General features: G+C 37.7%; 1 protein-coding gene and 1 long non-coding RNA gene across 3 annotated transcripts; both read left to right on the top strand.

The window, feature by feature from the left end:
- Positions 1 to 26593, top strand: SLC13A1 (solute carrier family 13 member 1). Of its 2 annotated transcripts, none has more exons than XM_017818250.1 (15): positions 1 to 118; positions 1844 to 1972; positions 2731 to 2867; positions 6935 to 7122; positions 7710 to 7761; positions 7850 to 7916; positions 8424 to 8584; positions 11145 to 11264; positions 12434 to 12532; positions 12622 to 12723; positions 18795 to 18898; positions 19435 to 19544; positions 20207 to 20368; positions 22395 to 22532; positions 22634 to 26593. In XM_017818250.1, the coding sequence occupies exons 1-15, from the start codon at positions 20 to 22 to the stop codon at positions 22775 to 22777; spliced, it is 1812 nt and encodes a 603-aa protein (XP_017673739.1). In that variant the 5' UTR covers positions 1 to 19; the 3' UTR covers positions 22778 to 26593. The 2 variants fall into 2 exon arrangements, with proteins under 2 accessions (XP_017673739.1, XP_017673738.1); XM_017818249.1 differs by having other exon boundaries at positions 8421 to 8584.
- LOC108498931 lies at positions 14951 to 15357 on the top strand. The gene is made up of 2 exons (XR_001875349.1): positions 14951 to 15094; positions 15242 to 15357. It is a non-coding gene; the product is annotated as an uncharacterized LOC108498931 (long non-coding RNA).

Raw genomic sequence — 26593 nt, 5'->3', positions numbered from 1 at the left:
CATCTACCAACCATCAACCATGAAGATTCTTAGCTACCTCCTGGTTTACCGAAGGTTCCTGCTCATTGTCCTCACTCCACTACTTTTACTTCCACTCCCACTTATCATCAAAACCAAAGTAAGTGACCTGCTTTGAGACGTAATTATTTTGCACCTGTATGTAAAGACTGAGATTCCCGGGTCTTTTCAGATTCATAGAATCATAGATAGTTTCTGTTGGAAGGGATCTTGAATAAATTCATTATGGTTTTTTTTTTTTTTTTGGTCAAAGTGTATTGGCATAGAATTATAGAGAAGACAGCTTCAGTGTAAAATTCTGTACTGGATTCATGAAGCTCTGAGTCACGTATTTGTTTTCTTGTTCAGAAATGCTTTTCCCATTTAACATCATTTAGATTACTTTGAAAATCCTGTCCTTGCTATTACCTTTTGGACACTTTTAAACAGCTCTGTATGACTGACAGTGAAGATGAACTGTCAGGAAGAGAGCTGCATTTACTTTTTTGTTTCATGAAGGACTTTAAGTTCATCACATATTGTGCTGTCTGATAGGAAATGACTGAAGTCAATGACCTGATAAATTTCCTCTGGTTCCTAAATAGAGAAAAGTCGGTGGCAGGATATCTTAGTTTTATTTAACTTGGAATAAATGCTTCAGGCATTCACTAACTCTTGTGACAACTCCAAGCTGATGAAACAGCTATCTAAAGATGTTGTTAATGATTCTATTCGGTATAGCTCTGATGTCAGTAGAATGAAATGGAATTCTCCTGTGATGTGTTATCACGTGCATTATACATATCACGTGTGACAATACATGAAAGTTAATTTCAGAAATGCTTGTGTCACAGATAGTGGTTACAGAGCAACATGCTTCACACTCATCACAGTTTCAATATTTCAGTTTCCTTTTCAGGAAGAAACTCACAGGAAATTCTTTATGTGGTAGGACTTAAGTGAGATGAACATTCACTAGATGAATTTTGACATTTTCAAATTGTTTAATACATAACGAAAACTTCTTTCCAAAAATAAATGATAGCCATAGCTGACTGACTTAGATTTAACATTGTTATTTTACCAGTGAAGGGTTCCAAGAGCCACATCATTCAGCTTTCCCTTTCCCAGTACAAATCATCTGTGCTGCTGTTGGGCAGTTTCATACCCTAACCAGTGGCACTAAAAGTTCCAAGCCATTTTCCTTAAAAGCGTAAATATAAATCAAAAACACACAAAAGAAGTTTCTAGGATTTTAGAAGAAACTAGACTCACTTCACCTCATTATATTTGGCTGTAGCTGCATTTTACAGGCAGCATTGAAAAAGATTCTCCTGGCAAAAAAAAAAAAAAAAAAAAGAAAAAACTCTTGTTTTTCAGGAGTTTAAATAAAAGACAGTCATTAAAATTACAAGTCTTAAAAACAACAGCTGTGTTTCTTGTTAGTCTTGCACAAAGCTTTTTTACATTAGATCATATCCTTGCCTTATTGATATTGATGAAAAAACTTCATTGATTACAGGAGAGACAAAATTTGACTGTGAGTTCTCCTAGAGGCTTAAAAGCTTGCTTGCATATAGAGAATGTTTGTGATTTATGGTAATTCATGGCCTGAGAATGCTCCAGAATGACCTATGTGATTAATTGTCCTTGAAGGCTTAGGCAGCTGACTTTTTCCCTACCTTTCCTAAGTCGTAGAATTTAAATAATTTTACTATCCCTTAGAAAAATCAGGTCCCTTGACTCATACTTTTTCTGGGTGTGGGGAATCTCTCTATTGACATAGCTGTGATTTTTTCCACTGGATGATCAACTCATATTTTTGTTGGTGCCTTTTGTATTCTAGGAAGCAGAATGTGCATACACGTTGTTTGTGGTTGCCATCTTTTGGCTTACAGAAGCTTTGCCACTGGCTGTTTCAGCTTTGCTCCCTGCCTTTATGTTCCCATTGTTTGGTATAATGGAATCCAAGCAGGTAAATATTTTTTTTCTCTCTTTTATATTGTGGATATCAAGGATCAAAACCTCAAAGAAAGAAATGCATAATGTTGAAACCTGTCAGGCTAATCCATGGAGTGCCAACCACAGTAGTTCTGCCTCAAAATTTGCTTACATGCTTTGTCCTCAGGACTTGTTTGTATTTCTTTAACACTTTTTTCTATATTATGATTCAGTGCTTAGATGCCAGTCAATAGGAAAATGCTAGTTAGATATAAAATATATTAATGTTACAGACGTGAGGTGTCATACTAATGACCTCATACAAAATGCTGAGTGCGACCCCATGAGCAAAATACATCTTCTTGTCAAAGTGATGACACCATACTCTATGTTTAAAGTTGTTATTGTATTTGTTGAACAGATGACAAAAGTAATAAAAGCAACATTTCATTGGTGATTTAGTCCATATGTGAGATGTGACTGATAATTTTAGGTTGTTCTATCATAATCCCTATTTTTTATTTTGTTTTAACAATATGCACTTTTGTGCATTTACTCTTGTAACATGTGGTTAAATGAAATTAACAGTTCCAATGAACTTAACAGTTTAATTTTAAGCCGAAAATTTTTCCTGATATTTATTTCAGTATATAATATTACTGTATTTTTTCCATTAAATTGCTAATACCAAATACTATCAGAAATTCATCATTTAATTAAAAAAAAAAGGTTGGTTTGGGGTTTTTTTATTGGTTGGTTGGATTTTTTTTTTTTTTTCTTTTCTTATTTCAGGTGGCATCTTCTTATTTTAAAGACTTTCATCTGCTGCTGATTGGAGTAATTTGCTTGGCAACGTCAATAGAAAAATGGAATTTGCACAAAAGAGTGGCTTTAAGAATGGTGATGCTGGTGGGTGTCAAGCCTGCATGGTATGTGCTAAACAATGTCTTGAAGGAAATAATACTTGTGGAAATCTACGTATTCCAGAAATAATTGCCTAGTGCTTTTTCAGTAGTAGAAATCCAGCCTTTCTTTTCTATTCAAAGTAGATATTTGACTTGATATGATTGATTTCCAGGTGACACTTTATTATTTTGCTGAGGTCCTAATTGAAAGTTCCCTTTCAGTGATTCTGTTCATAATAAGGATCCTTCTGGACAAAAAGAATGGTTAATTTGTGAATAATATAGGGGTCCTGTTTCTTGATGGTGTTTGGAACATTCATACCCAATGTCTTCAATATAAAATCTGTTTTATGCTGATTATTAATTTTTATTTCAATAGTGTTTTCAATATTCTGGACATTCCCAAAAATACAAGAAGACCTCAAATGCACAGTGAGCTAAAAAAAAATCATAAAACTAAACACGTGGTGGGGAAGGAAAAACACATTAAGCACAATGTCTTTACTTATGTTTTTTTCCTTTGTCTACATATGAAAAAACTATCAAAAGAGAAGAACTTCCCCAGATGGATGAGGTGATGAGGGAAATGAAATCACACTCTCTGCTTACTCACTATCATCATATATCTTATGAAGTGAAAACTCTTTGCTTGCTTTACAAACTTGCAGAAAAGGTTTAGGCCCAGAGATGCACCTGTCAGCACACCAGTAAGGCTGCAGATAAGATTTGTAGAGCAAGTTTGGCTTCCCAGAATATATCATATTCATGACTCCTTGCCAGGAAACAGACTGACAGGAAGCAAAAGGTCAGAAAATCAGAAACCCCAGGTCTAAAAAATGAGATGGTCTAACTAATAGCACCTCATGGAAATGCTGGATTATTTCCATTCCTCAGTGATTTGTCTGACCTAATTATAAATATCACAGTTATTTTGCTTAGGTTCTGCATGTTTTGATAGCTGGTAGCTTTCTGTTTTGACAAAATGCTCCTTACAATCTTCTTCTACTGCTTTCCTTTATCTTTGGCTGTATTCTTGAGCTATGTAGATTTAGTTGTTTCAACTTATATTTGGTTGATCACTCCTAAAGCTCACTTCTCACCTTTTGGCCAAAATCTTGAAAGGGAGAACACAAGTGGATGGTGTGCCATACTAAGCTGAACATTGCTGGGGAACTTGCTGTGGGCAATCCAACCTGCAGCCAGCTGCTGAGGAGACCTAGAGTAACTCCTGAGATTAGCTCAGTCGGTTAGAGGATGGTGCTAATAATGCCACGGCCATGGGTTTGATCCCTGTATGGGTCATTCACTTGAGTTGGACTTGATGATCCTTGTGGGTCCCTTCCAACTCAGAATATGCTGTGAAACTCCACAGACAGCGTTGTAACCCTGAGGAAGCAGTATCCTTCATAACTAGCTCATCATATTTCCTGATCATGACAAAGGGATAATAAGATTATGATAAGACGATTGGTGAAGGAGAGGATCTACCCATCTCTCAGCATCTGCTGCTCATTAGTGGTGCCCATGGCAGTGGTGGTGCTGTTCTCTGCTCGCAGCAGTCCCCAGCCAGCCTGTGTACATTGGAGACTCATCCTGCTCAAGGCAGAGATACCACTGGAGGAGGTTTCTGCATTAGAGGTCATGAGGGGGTGCAGCAGTGAAAGTAGAATAGCAGGAGACTTCTGGATTTTTCATTATGCATTGTTCTGGAGAAACAAATATATATCAGACATAGCGTGGCCAGCAGGACCAGGGCAGTGATTGTCCCCCTGTACTCGGCACTGGTGAGGCCAAACCTCAAATCCCGTGTTCAGTTTTGGGCCCCTCACTGCAAGACAGACATTGGGATGTTGGAGCATGTCCAGAGGACAACAAAGCTGGTGAAGGGGCTGAAGCACAAGTCTTATGAGGAGCAGCTGAGGGAGCTGGGGTTGTTTAACCAGGAGAAGAGCGGCTCAGGGGGGACTCTCTACAAGTACCTGAAAGGAGGTTGTAACCAGGTGGGGGTCAATTTCTTCTCCCAGGTAAAAAGTGATAGGACGAGAAGACATGGCCTCAAGTTGGACCATGGGAGGTTTAGATCTGATAACAGGAAAAATTTCTTCTGTGAAAGGTTGGTCAGGAAAAATTTCTTCTGTGAAAGGTTGGTCAGGCATTGGAATAGGATGCCCCGGGAAGTGATTGAGTCATCATCTCTGGGGACAATTAAAAGAGGTGTAGATGTGGCACTTAAGAACATAGTTTAGTGATGGACTTGGCAGTGTTAGGTTTAGGGCTGGACTTTATGGTCTTAAGGGTCTATTACAACCTAAATGATTCTATGAGTCTGTAAAGACCTCCTGTCATTTGCACCATGCAGTCTGGTCTGCAACTAGCAGAGAAAGGTGAATGTGTCTATGCAGCCTGCAAGGACTAGAATGGGTAATAAAATATTAATTGTGTACTACATAGCCAAGAGTGACTTTATAGTTAAATGTAAATGAAATTATCATCCAAGGTTCCATGCAAAATATTTTTTTAACGATACCACTGGGAAAATAATGCAGAAAAACTGAATGCAGAGGCTGAACAGGATAGAATATATTTTACTATTTTGTCATCACTTTCAGAGTTCCTCATTAGAGCCCACTACATTGTACAAAATGGTCACATGATCATCAATCCATCAAATGCTGGAAATTTATGATGAACAGTTTTGAAACATGTTAGTGAATTCCTTAATTTGCTTTGATTTTTAACCTCCCCTGCAAGTTCTACTAAAATGGCACTTTTCTACAGCTTGAAAATTCATATTCAGTGTGCTTATCTTATCTTTCTGCATAAGAATTTGTCCTAAAACCACAATTCTTCTACAGCCTCTGTCTGATGACCTAACTGAAAACTGCCTAAATTAGTGGGGTTTATTGATGACAATTTCTGTTAAATCCGGTCCACATCTTGCAAGTCTACAGATCATTTTATCATTATGCAATTAAAAGCGCACAGAGAAAAAACAAGGTGCCCCTGCTGAGAAAAAATCAAGTTTGAAATGTTGCTGCTAATGTCTGAAAAGAAAGGCTATGAGAGACATTTTGAATAGTATTTTTACATAATAAAATAATGTTTACACGATTTTTATATAATTTTTATATTGGCTTCATGTGCTAAGTAGACCTTCCATTTCTTTGTGGAGCTCTTGATCAAGGCTGGGCAAAGAGCTTTACAAATTGCACAGATGACTTCTGAGAAAATGCTGCACCACCACCATCCCTCTACTCAGTTGGTCTCTCACTGTGGTGATGCATGGCAAGTGTTTAATGGCAATGACAGCACCTTGGAACAGGAAGTCAAGAGGACTGTTCGCATTCACAACTCCAAGAAAGGCAGTAAAATTACTTTTCGGCCTGTATTTTAAATTTACAGTCCAGCTTCACCAGATACAACATGGAATGTTTGATTTTTCAGTCATTGATACAATTCAGTGTATTGCATCAGTGCAATCAGGAATTCCACAGATGCAATTCATATTTGTAGTAAATTAGAAAAACTTGTGCCAAGACCAGACTAAGGCATTCTAATGACCTTCCCTTTCCCTTTTAATATCAAAGAAGATGTTTATTGAAGCCCCAATAATCCCTGGCTTGGTGTTCTGATTAAGAACTAAAAACCATTTACTGAATTGTTAATATTTCTTCCCATAACAACTGGACTGGTATCTAGACGACTTACAGCCTAAGAGATAACTCCAGGGGTTTGACCTGGATTCTATAATGCAAGATTAATAGCATTGGCAGTATAGCCATTTTAACTCTCATTTGAATTCATGACGTGTATGGTGTTCTTTCTTCAAAGATGGCTCAAATATAGTATAATTCTGTAAATAAACATTATTGCTTCTATTTCAATTGACAACATATTTGAACCTTTAACACTAAAATATGGTAATTTCAGTGTCTTTGATCAATTTTAATTCATAAACTTCCTCAAAAATCAATTACAGACTTTAAATTTTTAGTGTTTCGAGCTTTCTGTTGAAAAACAGAAATATATTAAATAGACTGGTGATAGGAGATGTTACTGTAGCAGTCACAGACTCGTCTCTCCTATTCCAGGCTTATGCTGGGTTTCATGGTTAGCTGTGCTTTCTTGTCGATGTGGCTCAGCAACACCTCTGCTGCTGCCATGGTGATGCCAATTGTAGAGGCTGTAGCTCAGCAGATCATCAGAGCCGAAGCAGAAGCTGATGCACTGGAGATGTCTTGCTCTAATGGCTCCATCAACCCAGCACTGGAGCTGGACGGTAGGCACGCGCTGCACCTTCGGTCCTTGCCTGCCCTCACTCAGCAGTAAAAAACACATGAAATACAGTTAAATGGCTGGAGAAGTACTACTGTCATTACACACTTCATTGTGACACTTCTCTTGGAATACCATGTGTGAGCTCTCTCATGTTCACAAAGATTGATTAAAACAGGTGCAGAAGATGGCAGTTTCATGAGAGGAGGAAAGAAGGGGAGAGGCTGGCTTATCAGTCTAGTAGAATGTCTGAAATATGACTGCAGGCTATAGATACACTGAGCATTAAATGTTAGCACAAGAGAAGAGCTCTTTAATGTCTAGGGTAATGCAGGAGAACAAATGAATCTAAACTGGTTTCCTACATGGTTCGATTATAAGTTAGAAAGATTTCTCCTCCTTAAAGGATTCAGATTCTGGGAATAGGAGTCACGAAGGAATAGGGAACAACTCAACTGTTTCTCAGACCGGCACTTACAAATGTATTCATGGGACAATGTGAAGTGATTGCATGGAATGGGACATGCTGATGGAGCCTTTCCAGTTTTGCTCCTTTAAATGCTTATTTGTCTTTGCATCACTGTCTTACAGAACACATAGGAGAATATGAAAACACTGAGTGGAAAGAAAAGCAAATTAATGGGTAACTGTTATTAATTTACTAAATTCTGCTCTAAGAATTCTTCTAAATAGAATATCTGTTTATTACAATACATGCCTTTGTTTTCCAGATATAACAACAGTGTGGCTAGTACTGTATGCACAGTTGAAAATGAAAACGAAAAAGGAAATGAACAGGTACTTAAGGTGTCTTTTTATTACATAGTGTAACTTAGTTTTAACCTAAATCTCACTTCTATGTAACACCTAACATGGCACAGGTAGCAATGAATCTAGTTTCACGTGAATAAGAGATATATGTGTAGTTGCATATATACACACAGTTTGCTTACATAATCATGTCATTAGTGGTTTTGTGCTCCCAGTGTATTTAACACAAGTTAAACCAACCTCACCAGAGTACAAAGTTGATATCTACAGTGTGTATATATATATCAGTATATATAAAGGAAGTTCTTGTCTCAGTAAAGACAGATCAGGAAAAGGACTTCAGAATTTGACTCTTCCTCCTTTTCCTTTGCATGAATAATTGCAGTACCACTATAACAACAAACCAAACCACACTGCTTACAACTGTATTACCAGCAAATTGTCTTGCTCTTCTAAGGCATCCTTGAATCCTATTTTTGTGCCTCCTGATAAGCCCTTCAAATATATTAATTGGTGTATATACTTTCTAAGCAGAACCTACCACCTGCTGAAGCAGAGAGAAAAGGCAGAAAGGACAAATACAGTGGGATTCTCAAAGTGATGTGCTTATGTATTGCTTATTCTGCTACCATTGGAGGGCTGACCACAATCGCAGGAACATCGACTAATCTGATTTTTACTGAGCACTTCAATTCGTAAGAGACTATATTATTTATATTCATTTTAATCCAGACTTCTAACATTATTCTTGAGCTCTCACATGGTTCCCCTAAAATGCATTAGAAACTTTACCCTTTGATTTGATATTACTCGATTCTATTGCTTTTTTAAATTATTTGTTAAAGACAGAAAATGAAACTGCATGGTTGTATTTGCTTTACACAGAGAAAAGCTATAAATGATCTGCCAACACATGCAAGAAGACGATCATTCTTTGGTTAAGTAGTACTTTACTATTTGAGTAGCTGCATGGAAAAAGATAGGCTTGTCTGAGAAGGAAGGCGCTACTTGGTATGAATAAGATAGGCACTATTAGGTTGTAAAGAGCTGTTATTAATTTCTAAGTGAAACAGGGGTTAAATCTGGGTCTGCTTAGCAAAGACCATCAGGAGAGACTTACAAGAGGCTAAGCATTGTTGATATGAGGAATTTAGGTCCATTAATAAATGAAAAAGAAAATAATTTCAAGCCAGTCTGAAACCTGCATTCAGTGGAACACCTTGTTTTAAGGTTTTCCAAAGCATTTTTTAATATTCCTTCTCATATTTAAGTAGAACTGCTTTGAAAAGAAAATGGCAGATTTAATTCCAAAGCTCTTGGTAAACCAATAGTTCTTGCTGAACTTTTTTTTTCTGCAAACTATTTATTTCCAGAAGTATGCATACTCTAATTTTGAATGGAGTAAAATAAAGTACTATCCTTTGGTTACCCTCTGCCCACTATTCTGTATTGCACATAGCAAAATGTTAAAGACCAGTTATTGATTGCATTTGTAGTGTTTTCATTTTCCAGAGGGAATAGGTCTAGAAAATAAATAGTTCAGTGTGTCCTGTCCATCCTTGCCTCAGTCAAGACCTGTAGTAGATAATCCAACAGCAGGTAATCCAACCAGTATTATGTAATAGATCCTTTTGAAAAATCATTTAAACTGATTGTTCTGTTTACCTGAGGAATATTTGGTCAGGAGTTGAAGAATACCTAAATGCAATATTCAGATTAGCAGAAATACACAAATATTCAGCCCTGTACAAACCTACTGTAGAATATAAACACAATAAATTAACATATTATGATGGAATTGAATTTTTAGCATAAAGTTTTTAAGAGCTTGTTTTATTGCTCAATAAAAAATTATCACACGTGTTTCAGGAAAGACCATAAACACTTTAGCAAATGATGGAATGCTAAATTGTTACAGTTATGTCAGATTTTTCCTATCTTGCAATTTTTAAATTCAAAAATTGATATGGCTAATCATGTAATAAAAGGTACATAGCCCTGTAATCAATAAATAATGTAACAGCACAATGCTTTTAATTGTTCTAGTTTCATTGTCTCATCATTATGTACAGTTGCAATTTAGAGCATCACCTCAAAATGACGATAGGACTTTTGGTTTTGTCCCTGTTAGCACTTTATTTGCAATATATCTAAGCATCATAGTAAGTACAGATCAAACCTAAAATGTGCTTGAGAGAGCATTTATGATAAGCATTTACAGCTTCAAAAACCTATGTAACCATCAGAATTATTTTCCTTCTAGCAAGACATGAAATACAAAAGATTGGCTAATAATCAGAAATAGTCATTAGAGACTCTCTCTGGACATTTTTATTTCCACTCTACCTGATTTTTTTGCATCAAGGAGGAAGCTGTTTAAAGAGACTAGAATTTTCTCACTTTAGAATTAAAAGCTCACTCAGTAGAGTTGAAGGAGCTCAAGGGAAGAGTAATTTCTATTCACAAAGTAAATTGTAAACCAGGCTTTCATTACGCTGCCCTTTTGACTCTCTGGCATCTTTCACATTCAAGAGCAAAATAATTTAAATTGTAAAACAGGCTTTCATTACGCTGCTCTTTTGATTCTCTAGCATCTTTCACATTCAAGAGCAAAATAATTTCTTTCAGAAAACCAGAGCCCTTTTCTCCTTTTTTTATAAAATCACATGGCAGGGAGAGCTCTGGCTGAATGGCCCACATCTGTAACAGTAAGTTAAGACAGCCTCAGAGAGACAAGGTGACTGGAGAGACAATCCACCTAGCAAATGAACATTCCTGGAAATTAGTAATAGTAATTTTGATTTTAATCAGTTTTGAATTGCTTACGGAAGTTTTAAAAATACAAATCTCCACTGTTGTCTTCTATGTTCATTGGAAGCTTTTTCATTTATTTTCTTGTGCTAAAGTCTCATCTCATAGAACTGTTTTCTTTCAACTTCTGTTTCCTTGTAGTCCTAATGGTCCTTAATGCTAATTAACGAGTGCCCCCCCCCTTGCCTACTGAACTCAGGTTAGACACATCTCAGTCCATGTCAGATCGCCAGATCTGTTGCTGATCCAGTGATCGAATAACTGGCACAACTAGTTCCTGTAGTGGTCATGAAGATAAGGATGGGAGGGTGAGGAAGAGGATACCAGAGGACACCTCATGCTGCCAGCCAGAAGCACTGTCTTGCAGCAGTACATTCTGGCACTTCTCACAAGTCTTCATTCCTTTGCAAAGCTCAACTGAACATGTTTTTTACTTTCATCCAGACGTTACCCAGGTTGCCAGTGCATCAATTTTGGATCCTGGTTTATCCTTTCCTTCCCCATTGGAGTTATTATTCTGCTGCTGTCCTGGGTCTGGCTCCAGTGGCTTTTCCTTGGGTTTGAGTAAGTAAATGGTATAATCAATAGAACTAAAGGTAACTGGTATAAAAGATAATTTGCACCAGGAGTAAATACTGCATCTAGGTTTAACAGGTTCAATAGGAAGAAAATGCAGCAACAGTGATTTTCTGTCCTTGATTAGTATGACTTAATCTCTGGATGGAACAAGAATTTTCCAAAATAGGGATCCTTGACTATTTAGCTCAGCGTAAAAAGTCCATATCAAAAATGAGTTATCATTAAATAATGCATGCTTGCAAGACAGACGAATACTGAAATCTTACACATTTTGGTCTGACTGGAAGATTCACAGTCAGGAGTATGCTCTTTCGTGGAGTCAGGGATTGGTTTTAATACTTTAACAATATCTGAGTTATAAACTAACTATATTTGTAAATCTGAAGTAAAAAACTTCTGCTTCTTCTAAGTTCATGTGTGGTGGTATGGTAGGGGTTTTGTCTTTCCACAGAGCTTGGGCTTTTATGGTTTTGGAGAGGACATACTTCTTTTGGGCTGATTCTTCAAAGCCTTGCTCTCCATAAGTTCACTAACATCTGGAGAGATAAGTGGGACAGCAATCTTCCACAATTACATGGCTACTTACAGTGCGAGAGATGAAAAGTGAGACTATTTTAAAGCAGATAGAGTCATCGCATGCTTACCACTTTATATGCGAACATATATTGTTTTCTTTTTCTTAATGGTAATTTTTCTTGATTTGTAGTGCTCTTTTTAACACTGTGTAAGAGTCTTAGCCAAGAATGAAAACCTAGCTTGTAGCAAATACTCTGCAGGCTACTCATGTGATACAAACTTTTTCATTCTAAAACAAAGTAAAGCAAAGTCATAGATGAATTTCATTAAATAGCTAGGTTATATATTTGATTGTTTCAATTAGTTTCCATGATAAAAGTTTCATGCTTCCTGGGCAAATGAACTAGTCAAGAATAGGACACATTTTGTTGCAGCCTCTGTCAGTCTCCCACTGGAATTTTTCAGTTAATTCCAATATGCTCAGTTTGTGATAATTGAATTGGAGATACTGTACTGTAAAGTGACATTTTTCCTTTTGTAAAGTGCTATTGGTAACTGATATTAGAAAAGTTAGACTTTTTGTTTTTCTTCTGTATACACTAATATACACTCAGCAATACTGCTGCTTTACATTCCAGTTTTAAAAACATGTTCAAGTGCAGCAAGAAGAAAACAGCTAGAGAAGAGGCCTCATCACGGGTGATTCAGGAGGAGTATAAGAAACTTGGACCAATGAGGTATCTCAAACTATAAATCTGCAAACAAGAGCAATTAAATACAAGTGTGAATTTAAGAAAATTGATAACTCATTCTGTTTCTGTTGTAGCTACCCAGAAACTGTTACACTTGTCCTATTCATTCTAATGACCATTCTGTGGTTCACCAGAGATCCTGGCTTCATCCCAGGGTGGTCTTCACTTTTCCCTGAGTAAGTTGTCTCTTTTGATACAGCAGCAAGAACTGTACTGTGTCTTAACTACATACCTTCTTTTCTTTTCAGTTTTAAAAAATGAAAATATTTTCAATATTTCAGAAATATTCCAGGTTGATGCAAATCTTTGTAGTGTATACAGTATAGATAAACTCCAGAGATTTCACATATGCACGTGTGCAATAGCTGAAATGTGTTAAACCCATTACAGGATAAAATCAAGAGACTAGAGCACAAGTCCTATGAGGAGAGGCTGAGGGAGCTGGGATTGTTTATCCTGGAGGGGAGGAGGCTCGGGGGAGACCTCATCACTCTCTACAACTACCTGAAAGGAGGTTGTAGCCAGGTGGGCGTCGGTCTCTTCTCCCAGGCAGCTATCAGTAAAACAAGAGGGCATGGTCTTAAGCTCTGCCAGGGAAGGTTTCGGTTGGATATTAGGAGGAAATTCCTTATGGAGACGGTGGTCAGGTATTGGAATGGGCTGCCCAGGGAAGTGGTGGATTCTCCATCCCTGGAGGTTTTTAAGATGAGACTGGATGTGGCACTTGGTGCCATGGTCTGGTAACCACGGCAGTGTTGGATCAAAGGTTGGACTTGATGATCTCAGAGGTCCCTTCCAACCCCGCTGATTCTATGACTCTATGGTAAGTGCCTCCTAATGAGGATTATGCCTAGGTTTTAGACTTGATCTGGTGAGGAAGAACGCATAATGATTAATGTCACAGTATCCCACTTCCTCATCAAACATGAAATTTCAATAATGAATCTTTGATTAGAATTTTTTGATCTCCTGCACTTAGTGACAGCCACACTAGTATGCATACAGGCCAACATCCCCTGCTTTGGCAGCTCAAATTAATGCTATAAATTACTTTCTGTTCATACATAACTCCCTCAACATCACAGTTCAACTAATGACAAAAAAGCGAAGAACTATTACATTGTTTTGCTTTTTGTTTCAGGTTCCCCAGGATCACCTGAATTTTTTTTTCCTAAGTAATCAGTCAGTCTTGCAGGAACTTTACTGTGATATCTCCTTTTCTCTTTCTGTACTTCCTGTAATTTCAGTTCTCTTTTTCTGCGATAAAGGTCTGAGTTTTGCTCTAGAGTGGTGGGAAGTAGTTGCAGGATTGGGATGAGCAGGACTTAGTGCTGTCTAGGTCCTTATGGATTTAACATTTATTATTGGATGGCCCAAAGGCCAGTGCTGGACTAGGATGTAATTTCCAATTTTGTTTTCTTGGGCATTTGTCATAAATGAAATTGAACCTGTATCCATCATGCTTTCTCTCTTTAAATATATTTTCATCATTCATGCACTTACACACCTTCCCCAGGGCTCTTCCAGAAAGTGGATGTTACCAGGAATAATTGTAGCACTTCGAACATTTAAAGCAAGAAGCAAAATTATTTTCTGCAAAAATTGTCATTATAAAGTGTATTAAAAACTAAGATTGTTTTAAAATTATTTACTTTTAATTATCAAAAAAATTGCAAAAGAACATTTACTACCCCCCCATAACAACAGCAGAGCTAATGATCATTGTCTCCTATGAAACAATGTATTCTTGAAGGGGTTTTGGAGTGTTGACCTAATCAAGCAATCAATCAGCTAGCTAAGCAATCAGGCTGGCTTGGCTTCTCTTCCTGCTTCATATTAAAATTCAGTGCTCATTGAGCACTGTTTAAAGAGCTACATCTGATACTGAAAAACAGGCATGGTAAACAACCTTTCAAATATGGGACTTATGGCTCAAATTATTTTTTTCAGTCCAGAGATCCACATATTCATATTTGAACCTAGCTACCATTGTCTGAGGATTTTTTTTCACTGGCAGGGAAATACAGAACATTCTCAGAATAAGCATGGTTACAGGTTCTTCACAGGGACATTACTTTGTGGATGCCCTCTAAAGTTTTCCTTGGAAGGGAATGGAATCACATGTCATGTCATGTTAGGCTGAATCATGTTATAACTTGGATGAGGTACCCTGAAGAGAAATCAAGTTTCTGTTACACCCTTCAGGAGGAAAGAAAGCATTTCTAACTATTCAGAACTTGTCTATTTCCAGATAGCTCTCCTTTATCACTCAATTACATTAACTGGCATAAACTCAGGCAATTAGGTTTATACTTTCTGAGCAACAAAAACTCAGCCAAGATACATGAGTGGGGCAAGGGTCCAGCACAGGTATAACTGGGAGCAAGCCATCTTCTTAAAAAAAAACCCAAAACAAACACAATAAAGAAACAGGAAAAAGAACTCAAACCCCAGGAACTATGTTTCTGTCACTGTGATGCGACATGTGTGGGCTTCCAGCAGTGCAATGAGCTGTAGCTCATGTCTCTCACACACTCGCTCCTGAAGGTACGCGCACACAAAATTGTTCAGTGTTCTGGATTTAAGTGTACAGGTAGGCACGTGCAGAACTTCCTAAAGTTTATGGCACAGGAAACAAGTATAAGGAAATTGTCTCCACCCTTACAGAAATCTGATAGTACTTGCTTTCCACAGGATCATATCCTGCAGTCTTGAGCAGGCCTCAGGGAGTTCTGTCATCTGAAAAAAGCTTTGACCTCATGAAAAGCCACAATATCAGAGCTATAAGTATGAGACCATCCCACAACAGTGAGTGAGTCCTATTAGCTGGGAATCATACCACTCTCAGGCTCTTATACCAGAAATGTCTGTCTGATCCTTTATTCTAATATGTTGAAGGTCAGGAGAGCTACATTGTTCTCTGTGTTAAGCTCAGTAGATATTCATTTTATTAGAATATGAATTTCCAGAAAGAAACCAGTCTTGATGTCAGGGTGGCAAAGCCCAGGTTCCTTGGATTTTGGAATTTACTCCTTTCCTTGATAGTCTATCCTGGTGGGTAGTCATGTCTGTTGTCAAACTCACATCTTGCTTTCCGTCTGAATATAACTTCCAGCTACATGTTCTTGTTGGATTAAAAACTTTTCTGTGATTGCTGCTTTAAAAATATATGTATAAGGTAATCATATCTCTTTATAAGCTTGCTTTGACAAACTAAATCAAATATTCAAAGTTTGTTTTGCTTCAGAAAAGACATTCCTATCACTCTCACCATCCATGTTCATGTTCTCAGCCCATTGTGTGCATCCTCACAAGTTACTCAAAGCTCTTTATTGTGCAAACACTGATATTTTTGAAATCCCAGCAGAATGCTCATATTTAATCATGATACCTTCCCACTTTTTAAGCTAATTTTTGTAATGTCAGCCAATTTTTAATCCATATTTGTGCTGTATCAGTGCTGAGTAGAGCTCATTTTAACAGCTTTATCAGATGTCTTTCAAAAATAAATTACATTTATGAGAAAAATTTGTAAATCTATTAAAGACTAATCAATCCTTTGCTGTCCTATCCTGTGCCCGTTACCTCCCTCTGGGAGAAAACAGCAAGATGTTTTAATAAATATTGTATAACACTACAGAGAGCAGCACAGGCTAAAAATGCTTGTTTCCTCCCCTCTGTTGACAGCATAGGATCACACATAATTTCTGCTACAGCAATTTCCTTCTATGTCCTGGCCTGATTCCAGGCTGTAGAGTATTAGCTTCAATTAGAGGAGTTCCAGGGTGGCCTTTGGCCAGGACTACAGGAACCTTATAAGAAACAGTAAGTTCAACACTGGGCTGCAGCTGGTTACAGCTGATCTCTGCAAGGTGGGCTTCCCTCCTTCTTCCTTAGATTATTGCTTGAATGTACTCATGCTTTTTTTTGCATGGTTTATCGATTTCTTTGATTCTAATACAAGACCACTATGTATTTTTGCCGACAGCCCTGTTCTCTACAATTATTTCAGCTGCAGTCATGTGAGATCTCCTGAATCAACAAGTTTTTTGCTTTCTTATACCACAATCAGATTTGCAGTTTATAAACAGGTAGATCCTGTATGTGCAATTGTATTACTACTTGGATAAATGTACTTTGAAAAAATATCGTCTCATTCTGTTTGGAATGGCATGATGTGTGTATCTTCGTAACAGTATGACTAATGGTAGGATGTTGTGTGTGTCCCAAGCAGGTTTTTTGAGAATGGTGTTTTGCATCAGGAATGCTAAGTTTTGTGAGCAAAAAATTGCACCTCCCTAGTTCAACAAGCATAAATGCAAAGTGTAAATGCAAAATGGGGAGGAATGACCCCTGAAGGAAGGGGGCTGCAGGTTCACCTTGACAATGTTTAAATCTACATGGTATGGAGCAAAGAGGAAAGAGTCAGGGTCTTCTGAGTTGCACCCACTGACAGGATGAGAGACAATGGGCACACACTGAAACTTGCAGGAGTCCTGAACATCATGTAATGTTTTTTACTTGTAACAGCAACCTAGAGAGGTTGTGGGGTCACCATCTTTGGTGGTATTAAAAAACTTTCTGGACAGAGTCCTGGGCAACTGGTTCTGGGTGACTCTGCCAGAGCAGGGAGGGGTTGGACCAGATGACCTCCCAAGGCCCCTTAACAAAATCAAACATTCTATAAAAATGCACCTGCCTAGAAAAAAGTGGCAGCATGAATTGTTTCTGTATCCAGACCTTGCCTTCCTTCAAAAGTCCTAGCAAGTCTTAAGAGAATGCAGGATGGGATCCTAGAGGAGGAGATTTTGGATCTTTAGACCCAGCACATCTGGTCCTAGGATAAGGGTAATATATAGGCAGAACCCTCTGACTATATATATACAACATAACAACATATACTTTTTAACCATAGCAAATATGTTTTTTCAAAATGTATTTTCTATGCAGGCGGACACTAGGAAGCAGGAGACACAAATTAGAGAATCACTTCAATTTCTATGGCAGCTTCATTTTGTGACAATTTTAGCTAAAACTATGCTGGTTCTGGTGTCAGTGCACTATGTATATTAAGCTTTTTTGAATTTCACCTAACCAAGCAAAGGGATCTATCAGATTATGCATTTGCAGCATAAAATCAGGAGAAAAATTTTTCCTTTCAGTGAAAAGCCCTTATTTAGTACAAAACAGTAAGCTGCTGGGAAGATCTACTGGGAAGTTATTATTGGACCTACTGTAGCTGTATATTCAGAAAAGCATATGGTCTGAGGCTAAGAGAACAAATATATTGGTATATTGGTTCAGAAAATCTTACAGAACTTGCAGAAAATTGAAAAAATAACAAAAGTTAAGAAAACATTTGCTTTAACTTTCTCCAGTAAAGTTTTTATTCATTTTTAATGACCACCTTGACTGAAATAAGAGACTGGAATATGTCACCTTCTAACAGTCTGTAACAGACTCAGATGGATGTGTTAAAATGGCCTTAGAGCTCAGCTTTGCACCTTGCCTGATCTTAAGGGCTACTCTGTACAAGTTAGAAGGATATTGAATTAGTTTAAGAAACAGTAGTGCAAACAGTTCTCAGGCACTGGAAGTGACCAAAACAAATATGACCCTTGTGACTATGACCCTAGTAATGACAGCCATAGGAGGATGAAAATTAAGCTATGCTGCCTTTTCTTAGCTACAAAACCATCACCCTTTTTGTGTGGCAAAACAACACATACTTACTCAAGATGTTTATTTATGAATTTAGAGGGACTGCACAAAATATTTCTACAGATGTGATGAGTTGACTGTGACTGTCTGCCAGGTGCCCACCCAGTTGCCCTCTCACTGCTCCTTGTCATCAGGACAGGGGAGAAAATAAGGTCAAAAAGCTTGTGGGTCAAGATAAAGACAGGGATACTGCTTATCAGTTTCAATCATGGGCAAAACAGACTTGATATGGGAGAAATTAATTTAATTACCAATTAAAAATAGAGTTAGAAGGTGAGAAACAAAACCAAAAACTAAAACACCTTTCACCCACCCTCTTTTTTCCAGGTTTAGCTTGACTCCTTCATTCCTTACACCTCTGCCTCTTTCCACCACAACAAGTGGTGCAAAGGATGGGGAATAGAGAGTTCTGGTCAAGTCTACAGCAGCTCTTCTCTACTACTCTATCCTCCTCCTCAGTCTTTTTCCTCTTCTCCTCCCGAATATGTATATTTATGTGGTTTTTTTCTTTTTAACTTCTCCTTAGGTATAAAAGCTATATTATGGATTCAACAGCTGCCTTAGCGATAGGCGTCCTGTTCTTTATTATTCCAGCAAAAACATGGTCTGGGACTTCAAATGGCGAAAACAGTTGAGTATATTTTGATATAGATTTTACCACAATAAGGTACCTAAGATGCTACTATAAATAGAACTTATTGCACTGGTTAGAGGAATGTTGTTAAGTAATAATGCTAAAATCTTAATACAGGATAAAATCAGTGAGATCTGGGGGTTCATAGGGAATGCAAGACCATAACCTAAATGAGCTTAAGTGAAACAGCCTTTGCACAGCAATCTGTGAATAGTGCAGTCTTATTGAGTAAATTAAATTCATTGATATCCCACATCTATCTTCCACATAGGGAAGGAGGGGAAAGGGGCCAATGTTCCACTGGTGGAAACCGTTACAGCTCTTATGTCTCCAAGCTGTGACAGTTTTCCCCAGTAAAGATCTGTCCCCGGAAGTGAAGGTTGATTCCATCAGAGGCTTTCTTCATGTTATAATGATTGCCTTTGAATTTTTCCCAAGTACTTCCTCAGAGAGATTATTTCAAGAGCTTGTCAATATGTTTTTAAATGTTGTTTGGGGATTTGTTTTTTGTTATGTTTTTTTTTTTCTCTAGCTGTTTTTGGTTACACTCCACTCATTACTTGGAAGGAATTTCAGTCATGCATGCCCTGGGAAATAGCTATTCTCGTTGGAGGCGGGTTTGCACTGGCAGACGGCTGTGAGGTAATGCAATTTATAGAAGATACTGAACAAATAGCATGACCCACATCAGGAGCAACTCAGACATGCAGTGAATTCAGTTATTATCTTGTTTTAGCAAGTTATTCTGTAGCAATATTGAACATGATAAATGTGATGAATATTCAAGGTGTTCACAAAGCAGGTTTACAGAAAAAGAATCTTCCTTTGTCTTCCAAGACAACTGATGACTACTGTTTCTTATGTAATTTAAACCTGATGGCGGTAGGAGTTGTGAAGACACACTGTTTCCAAAGCCTTAGGGTTAATGTCAAATGTCACTGAAGTACCTCTTATGTGAACAATGGTGGTTACTCAAGTAAATCAAGCAGGTTTGGACCCAGACTGTGGTGATGGAGCCTGATATATGATATTACCATTTTCTGATAAGACTCTACTAACCATCTCAGAGGTACAAATATAAATAAATGGAATATAATTTGCATGGGCTCCTACAGGGCACAATTGAATTAGAAAAATGGGCTTAAAAGTATGCAGTAGGAATATGGAAAATATTTCCAGTGTTTTTCTCTTTTACATAAATATTTTGCAAGTAGCAGATGAGTAAAGTCTCTTGTACACCATTTTTAAAATTTTTCTTACAATGACTTGCTAAACGTAATCATATTGCCATATTCCTTATGCAGGTTTCAAAACTTTCTGAGTGGGTAGCAAGTAAATTGACCCCTATAGGATCATTACCATTGTGGTTGGTTATCCTGATATCCTGTCTTATTGTCACTTCAGTAACGGAAGTAGCCAGCAATGCAGCTACCATTACAATATTTTTGCCCATACTATCTCCTTTGGTGAGTATAACAAATGTTATTTTTAATCAGAATATGCTCTATCATCCATAAAATAATACAGCTGCTTAAAGAAGCAGTTTTTAAAAGTCTCCATAAAATACTTCATGCAGTTTATTTTCCTGTTCTGCATTGTGCATTGGATACTTGGTGGTTTAAAGTATTTCTTACAAGGGATGTGGAGAATTTAGTAAAATTAGATAAAAGTTCATGTCGTGGTCTAAATCCAGTCAGCAACCAAGTACCACGCAGCTGCTTGCTCACTCCCTGACCAGCATGATTAGGGAGAGAATTGAAAGGGTAAAAGCTAGAAAAGTTATGCGTTGAGATAAAGACAGTTTAACTCAGAAAGCAAAAACTGAACAGGCAAGCAAAGCAAAACAAGGAATTAATTCACTGCTTCCCATGGGCAGCTGGGTGTTTAGCCATCTCCAGGAGAGCAGGGCCCCATCGCACATAGCAGTTACTTGGGAAAACAAATGCCAACCTTCCAAACATCCTCCTGCTTCCTCCTTCTTCCCCCCACTCTATATACTGAGCATGTGGCCATATAATAAGGAATATCCCTTGAGTCAGTTTGGATCACCTGTCCCAGCTGTGTCTCCTAGCAATTTCCCACTCACCCCCAACTTCCCTGCCAGTGTGGCAGTAAGAAAAGTAGAAGAGGCCTTTGCTCTGTGTAAGCACTGCTCAGCAGGAGGAAAAAACATCTCTATATTATCAACACTGTGTTCAGCACAAATCTAAAACATACTAGCCACTGTGAAGAAAACTAACTCTACCCCAGCAAAATCCAGCACAGTTCAACACATGAAAATTAATGCTGTTATTACTATCTGTGAAGATCTGAAGCTCTTAAAAAGGACAGCTCTCTTAGAGTTTCTTTAGGACCGCATCTTCAGCAAAAATGGTTAACACTGCAGGTTGTCAGCAAAGAGAGGGCTAATAGATGTGCTTTACACATAATTCTCATTTCTTCTGTCCTTAGCTCAATTCAGTCCTTTCTTCTCATCATTTTTATCAAAACATCTGACTTCTTCTTCTTCGAAACTTACTGATTGTCTTCTAGTCTGTCAATTTTCCTCTGAGCCTCCTTCTCTTCAGACTAAACAACCCTAGCTCCCTCAGCCTCTCTTCATAGGACTTACCTGTTAGACCTTTCACTAGCTTGGTTGCCCTTCTCTGGACTCGCTCCAGCATCTCACTGTCTTACTTGTTGTGAGGGACCCAGAACTGGACACAGTACTCGAGGTGTGACCTCACCAGTGCTGAGTACAGGCAGATGATCACTGCCCTGGTCCTGCTGGCCACACTATTTCTGATACAGCCCAGGATCCCTTTGGTCTTCTTGGCCACCTGGGCACACTGCTGGCTCATGTTCAGCTGACTGTCAATCCCAAGGTCCTTTTCAGCTGGGCCACTTTCCAATCACTCTGCTTCGAGCCTGTAGTGCTGCATGGGGTTGTTGTGACCCAAGCAGAGCACTCAGCACGTTGCCTTGTTGAACCTCCTACAATTGGCCTCGGCCCATTGATCCAGCCTGTCCAGATCCCTCTGCAGAGCCTTCCTACCCTCCAGCAGATCAACACTCCCACCCAACTTAGTGTCATCTGCAACTTCACTGAGGGTACACTTGATCCCCTTATTCAGATCACCAATAAAGATATCAAACAGAATTGAACCCCTCACTGAATTCCTCTTACGAATTGCATACAAATGCAACTTCATCTTTCTTGCAGTGTTTTTGCTTTTCGTGCCTGTGAAATGTGAGCAGCCTTTGCAATAGCCTTATTTTATGGACTCAACTACAATCAGAAAACATCAGACATGAATTTAAAGAACTATCTTTTCTCCTCTGAAGCATTCTCAGATATAATCTCAAAAAACGAGTTACCAAAAAAGTTATTTCTCACTATTTAGACTAGCAGTTCTATCTACAGTTCACTTGTGGTAATATAAGAAGTTTGTATTTATGTATTTAATTTGGCAATGCATCCCTTGACAGCTGTACTCTCTTATTTTTCAATAGGCTGAAGCCATTCATGTGAATCCACTTTTCATTTTGATACCCGCTACCTTGTGTACTTCCTTTGCATTCCTGCTTCCTGTATCAAACCCATCCAATGCCATCGTATTTTCATATGGTCATTTAACTGTTATGGACATGGTGAGTTTTAAACAAAAGTCCCTAAAGGGGATTTTAAACATTTTAAAAATTTTCTTCAGTATCTTGATGTAAGTTTCTGCTTTTTTTTCCCTCTTTTTTAGGTGAAAGCTGGTTTGGGCATTAACATCATTGGAGTTGCTGTAGTTATGCTTGCAATTATGACATGGATAGTGCCTATATTTGATCTCTATACTTACCCAAGCTGGTTACCAAACATTCCATCTACAAATGACACTGGGCTGTAAAAAAAAAAAAAAAAAGTCTTGTTTCTTTTCTCACATGTGGTGAGTCACTTAAAATGCTTTTTGTCACCACAACGATAAGGACTTACATTACTATAAATGCCATATTTCACAGTCCCAGAGACTGATGATCCAGTCTGAGAGTCTAATCAGGAAGAGTGCTAGACTTTCTAAATATCACACTTAGATCAGGTTTCTAATCTAGTTCAGCTAGTCTGAATTTTAATATCTTCATGTTGTGAAGGAAAAAAAATAAATGTGCATAGCCATTATCACTGGCAGTTTGCCCCCATTCTCAGGGTAGCAGAATAATGAAATGTACATTTTATTATTTCAATTATGTGTTCTTGCTATTTTTTATTTGGGGGTTGTCAGAGAACATATTAGTTTTCTGTTTTCTGGATTCAAACTCTGTTTGAAAGAGTGTTGATCATAAACAAAAGATCAGGCAGGGGACTCTCTTGAACACATAGTTTACAGACCTGTCAGAAATGCACAGAAAAATGGAGAATAGCAGCATGACCACTTAAACAGCACTTTATCTATTAAACACCTTGTAACCTGGAAGGAGAATACATACTTAAGCATATGTTTAGTCTAACTGCTCCCAAGACCCCACTGAAACATATCGTTACTGCTGTGAAAACAAGAGTAAAAAAAATTAATATTTCTCTGGATCGACATGTATTGATAGATCTGAGTTGATCTATATAAATGGAGACTAAATGATCATCATATCTCTCTGCCAAAAGTAGAGATAAATCCCCTTGATGAATGAAACCATGAGACAGAGTGCCGAAGATCTGACACTCAAACTGTCAATGAAGTGCATCTTCACCTGCAGGCTCATGATCTCTATAGAACAGGTGGCAGTTTAAGGTTACCAAATGGTGTTAATGTTGTAATGTTCTAAACACAAAACAGTGCAATGTAGTCAGAATGGAAGCTGGAGTTCAAAGATATCTTCAAATAATGATGTTCTATTTGGTTGTTACATGTTTTTCACCAAAAGGACTATCACCTGTTGGGAAGACCGGTGATAATTTGTAAAGAGCATGTAGCTAGTAGTCTGAATGAAAGCTGCATGTATTTAGCTTGGATCATGCCTTGGGACACCTGCATGATAGTTGTAAACCTTAATCTGTCTTTTATAGATAGTGTAAATTATCCATTTTTCCTAAAAACAACCAAAAAATGCTCGTTTTTTGATTACATAGTTTACATTTATTTTTGATAGTGCACATTTAGAGATGTCAGTCATGACTTCTATAATGCCAGAATACAGCGTATTGTTGTATATGTAGTATGCTTCCTTTAGCTACTAGTTGCAGATTCAGCTGCAGTGAATTATTAAAGAAGCACTTTTTCTTAATGATGATGGTTTTGTGTAAGTAGTTGCTGTCTGTGCATGCCACCACTCTTTTAAGCCTGACTGAGGCTGCTATCTCTTTAGGATGGCAACCCCACTTTTTTTAATGCAGTGGCAAAATAAGGCTATGGCCATCACTAGCCCTATCAAGAGCTGCCACAATACAAATAATGATAACTGATCCCCTGCAGCAATGATTATGATTACAGATATGCAACATTTGGCTAAATGAAGTCAGGTACCAGTGGGAAATGCTTATGCAAGTAACTAATCCAAGATACAAACCTTGGATTATACTATGTGGTGTTCTCCCAGAAGAATGTGCAGTGCAGGAGCTCCTGGCTTGTCCAGGCCTGCAGGCACAGAGAGCACAAAGAGCTAAGAGAATGCTCTTACTTTAAGGTTCCCAGGTATGACCTTCTAATTCTGTCAGTAATTTCCAGATTATTCAAGAGCAGCAGAAACAGTGAATCACAGAGTATTTCAAGTGGAGACTCTCTCATCCAATCTCTTGCTCAAAGAAGGTTAACACTGAATTCAGACCAGGTTGTTTAGGGATTTTTCTAGTCACGTCTCGAAACTCTCCAAGATGTAAACTGCACAACTTCCCTGGCTAATGTTCTCCAGCGCTTTACTGTCCTGGTTGTGAAATATTTTGTCTTTAAACAAACATATTCATTTTAGGCTAATAGATTCATTATTGTCCCTTTTATTTGGGATGGATTCTTTTCTGTTTGTAAAACTGTCTTTCTCTTTTTTAATGAAACATGAAAAAGAGAAGACAGTCCTCTTTGTGGCCTTATGTTTACCAGTCCCAATGGATGTGATATTTTCAGTCTCCACAGGTCTGCTCTGCAGTATTATATTCATGTGGCAATTGTTTTTCAGCCAAAGGAAATTTAACTGTTCCTGAACTGTTCCCGAGTTTTATTAATGTTCCCAATACAGAATTGGCTGTTATAACCATAGCCTTGAATATGGCAAGGTCTACAGAGGTCCATGAGTGCACTACTCCATGAAATCAGGCTTTGACACTGGTATTCCTTCTTCAAGTTACACATCTTCATGGAAGAAAATAAACATTTTGCACTGTTTAAGAGAACTCTTCAGAAGTTGTCAACTGTACTAAGTGATAGTTTTCAGTACGAGCTGAAGCTCAGTTTGTGCCAGATGATTTTCAGCTGTTCATTTTATTTACTTTTTGGTTTATTCATAGAATCATAAATAATATGACAAAAAAGCCCGTCATGTCTGAACCCTCACATAATTCAGACCATAGAATTTCCCTAAATTACTTTTTTTCAGGACAGAAAGCATGGTTAAGTATGAAGAGAGTCAATTTTTTTAATGAAGGATGCACTTTTAAAAACTGTTTTCACTACCATTGGTGTATGCAGTGAAAAATATGCAAAGAGAGAAGGGAGAGATTTGTAAAGAAAGTCAGTCATCTGTTGGGCCATGTGTTTATAATTTGTCTAAATGAAATGCAGAATTATATATAAACTGACTTTCAGTGACCAGTATTTCATTTTGTCATAATGTACCAAATTAGTGACAAAAATTAAATGATCAAGCATGAGGTCTTTGGAGATTGCATCCTGTAAGTAAGCCAGTTGTGAATAAACAAGTTTGTAGTAGTGGGAGTGTAGGGTCTCACCAGGATTTTTAACTTGTTTAGCCAGAAGTTAAAGGAATGGGTCAGATACAATCTTTGAAATTATTTGTTATTATTGCTAACTTATTTTTAAAACTTTTGGGAACCTTTTATGTAAAAATTAACAATGCTGCAATGTAGGGATTAATATTGCTAAAACTTTCTCACCCGAGAACATTGAAATGGAGGAAAAAGAGAATTTCAGAGTGTGGCACTCTGGGTATGCAACAGGTAGATTTGGCTCTGAGGCACAGAGCACTATGCTGACTGCTAGCAGAAATACACTCTACATATCTTGCTATTGTATTCCTTGCTCTGACCAGAATTTGTATTATGACAAATGGTGGAAATGCACCTACAATTATTTTAAGAGTTGATTAATATATAATGACATAAACTATTTGTAAATTGCTTTGTGCGTAATTTCCATATAAAATGGTGTGGTTTTTCTTTGTCTCAGATGAGTCTAATTAGTCTACTGTATTAGTACATAAGTAATATTTATGACTTACTATTTATTTGTGGTCCATTCCTGATGAATTAAAAGGAGCCTTTGCCATGCACTTCATTAGAGAGATGTGCCAGGTCTTTGTTCTCCTTTCTATGGTCATGTTATATTTAATATATTTTCACTTTGCTTTTGGAAGATGTACATTTAGCTTACCAGAAACCACAAACCATGTGAACCCTGGAAAAAGCTTCTTGAATTTCCTATTGTTGCGATCAGATAGTCAGATCAGTCCTGCAGTGTAAATCCCCCTATGAACATTTAAAATGAAATGACTGTGTTTGTTTA

Source organism: Lepidothrix coronata, unplaced genomic scaffold (genome assembly GCF_001604755.1).
Source record: "Lepidothrix coronata isolate B3197 unplaced genomic scaffold, Lepidothrix_coronata-1.0 Scaffold66, whole genome shotgun sequence".
Classification (NCBI taxonomy): Eukaryota; Metazoa; Chordata; class Aves; order Passeriformes; family Pipridae; genus Lepidothrix; species Lepidothrix coronata.
The sequence above is the reverse complement of the archived record's forward strand: the minus strand, read 5'-3'. Positions and strand labels throughout refer to the sequence as shown.

What these genes read in the sequence shown, in the direction of transcription:
- SLC13A1 (XM_017818249.1), top strand. Translation starts at nt 20, where the DNA reads ATGAAGATTCTTAGCTACCTCCTGGTTTACCGAAGGTTCCTGCTCATT. An exon ending in TGGTCTTCACTTTTCCCTGA is followed by an intron (nt 12,724 to 18,794) that starts GTAAGTTGTCTC and finishes ACTTCTCCTTAG; the next exon opens with GTATAAAAGCTATATTATGG. An exon ending in CACTGGCAGACGGCTGTGAG is followed by an intron (nt 19,545 to 20,206) that starts GTAATGCAATTT and finishes TTCCTTATGCAG; the next exon opens with GTTTCAAAACTTTCTGAGTG.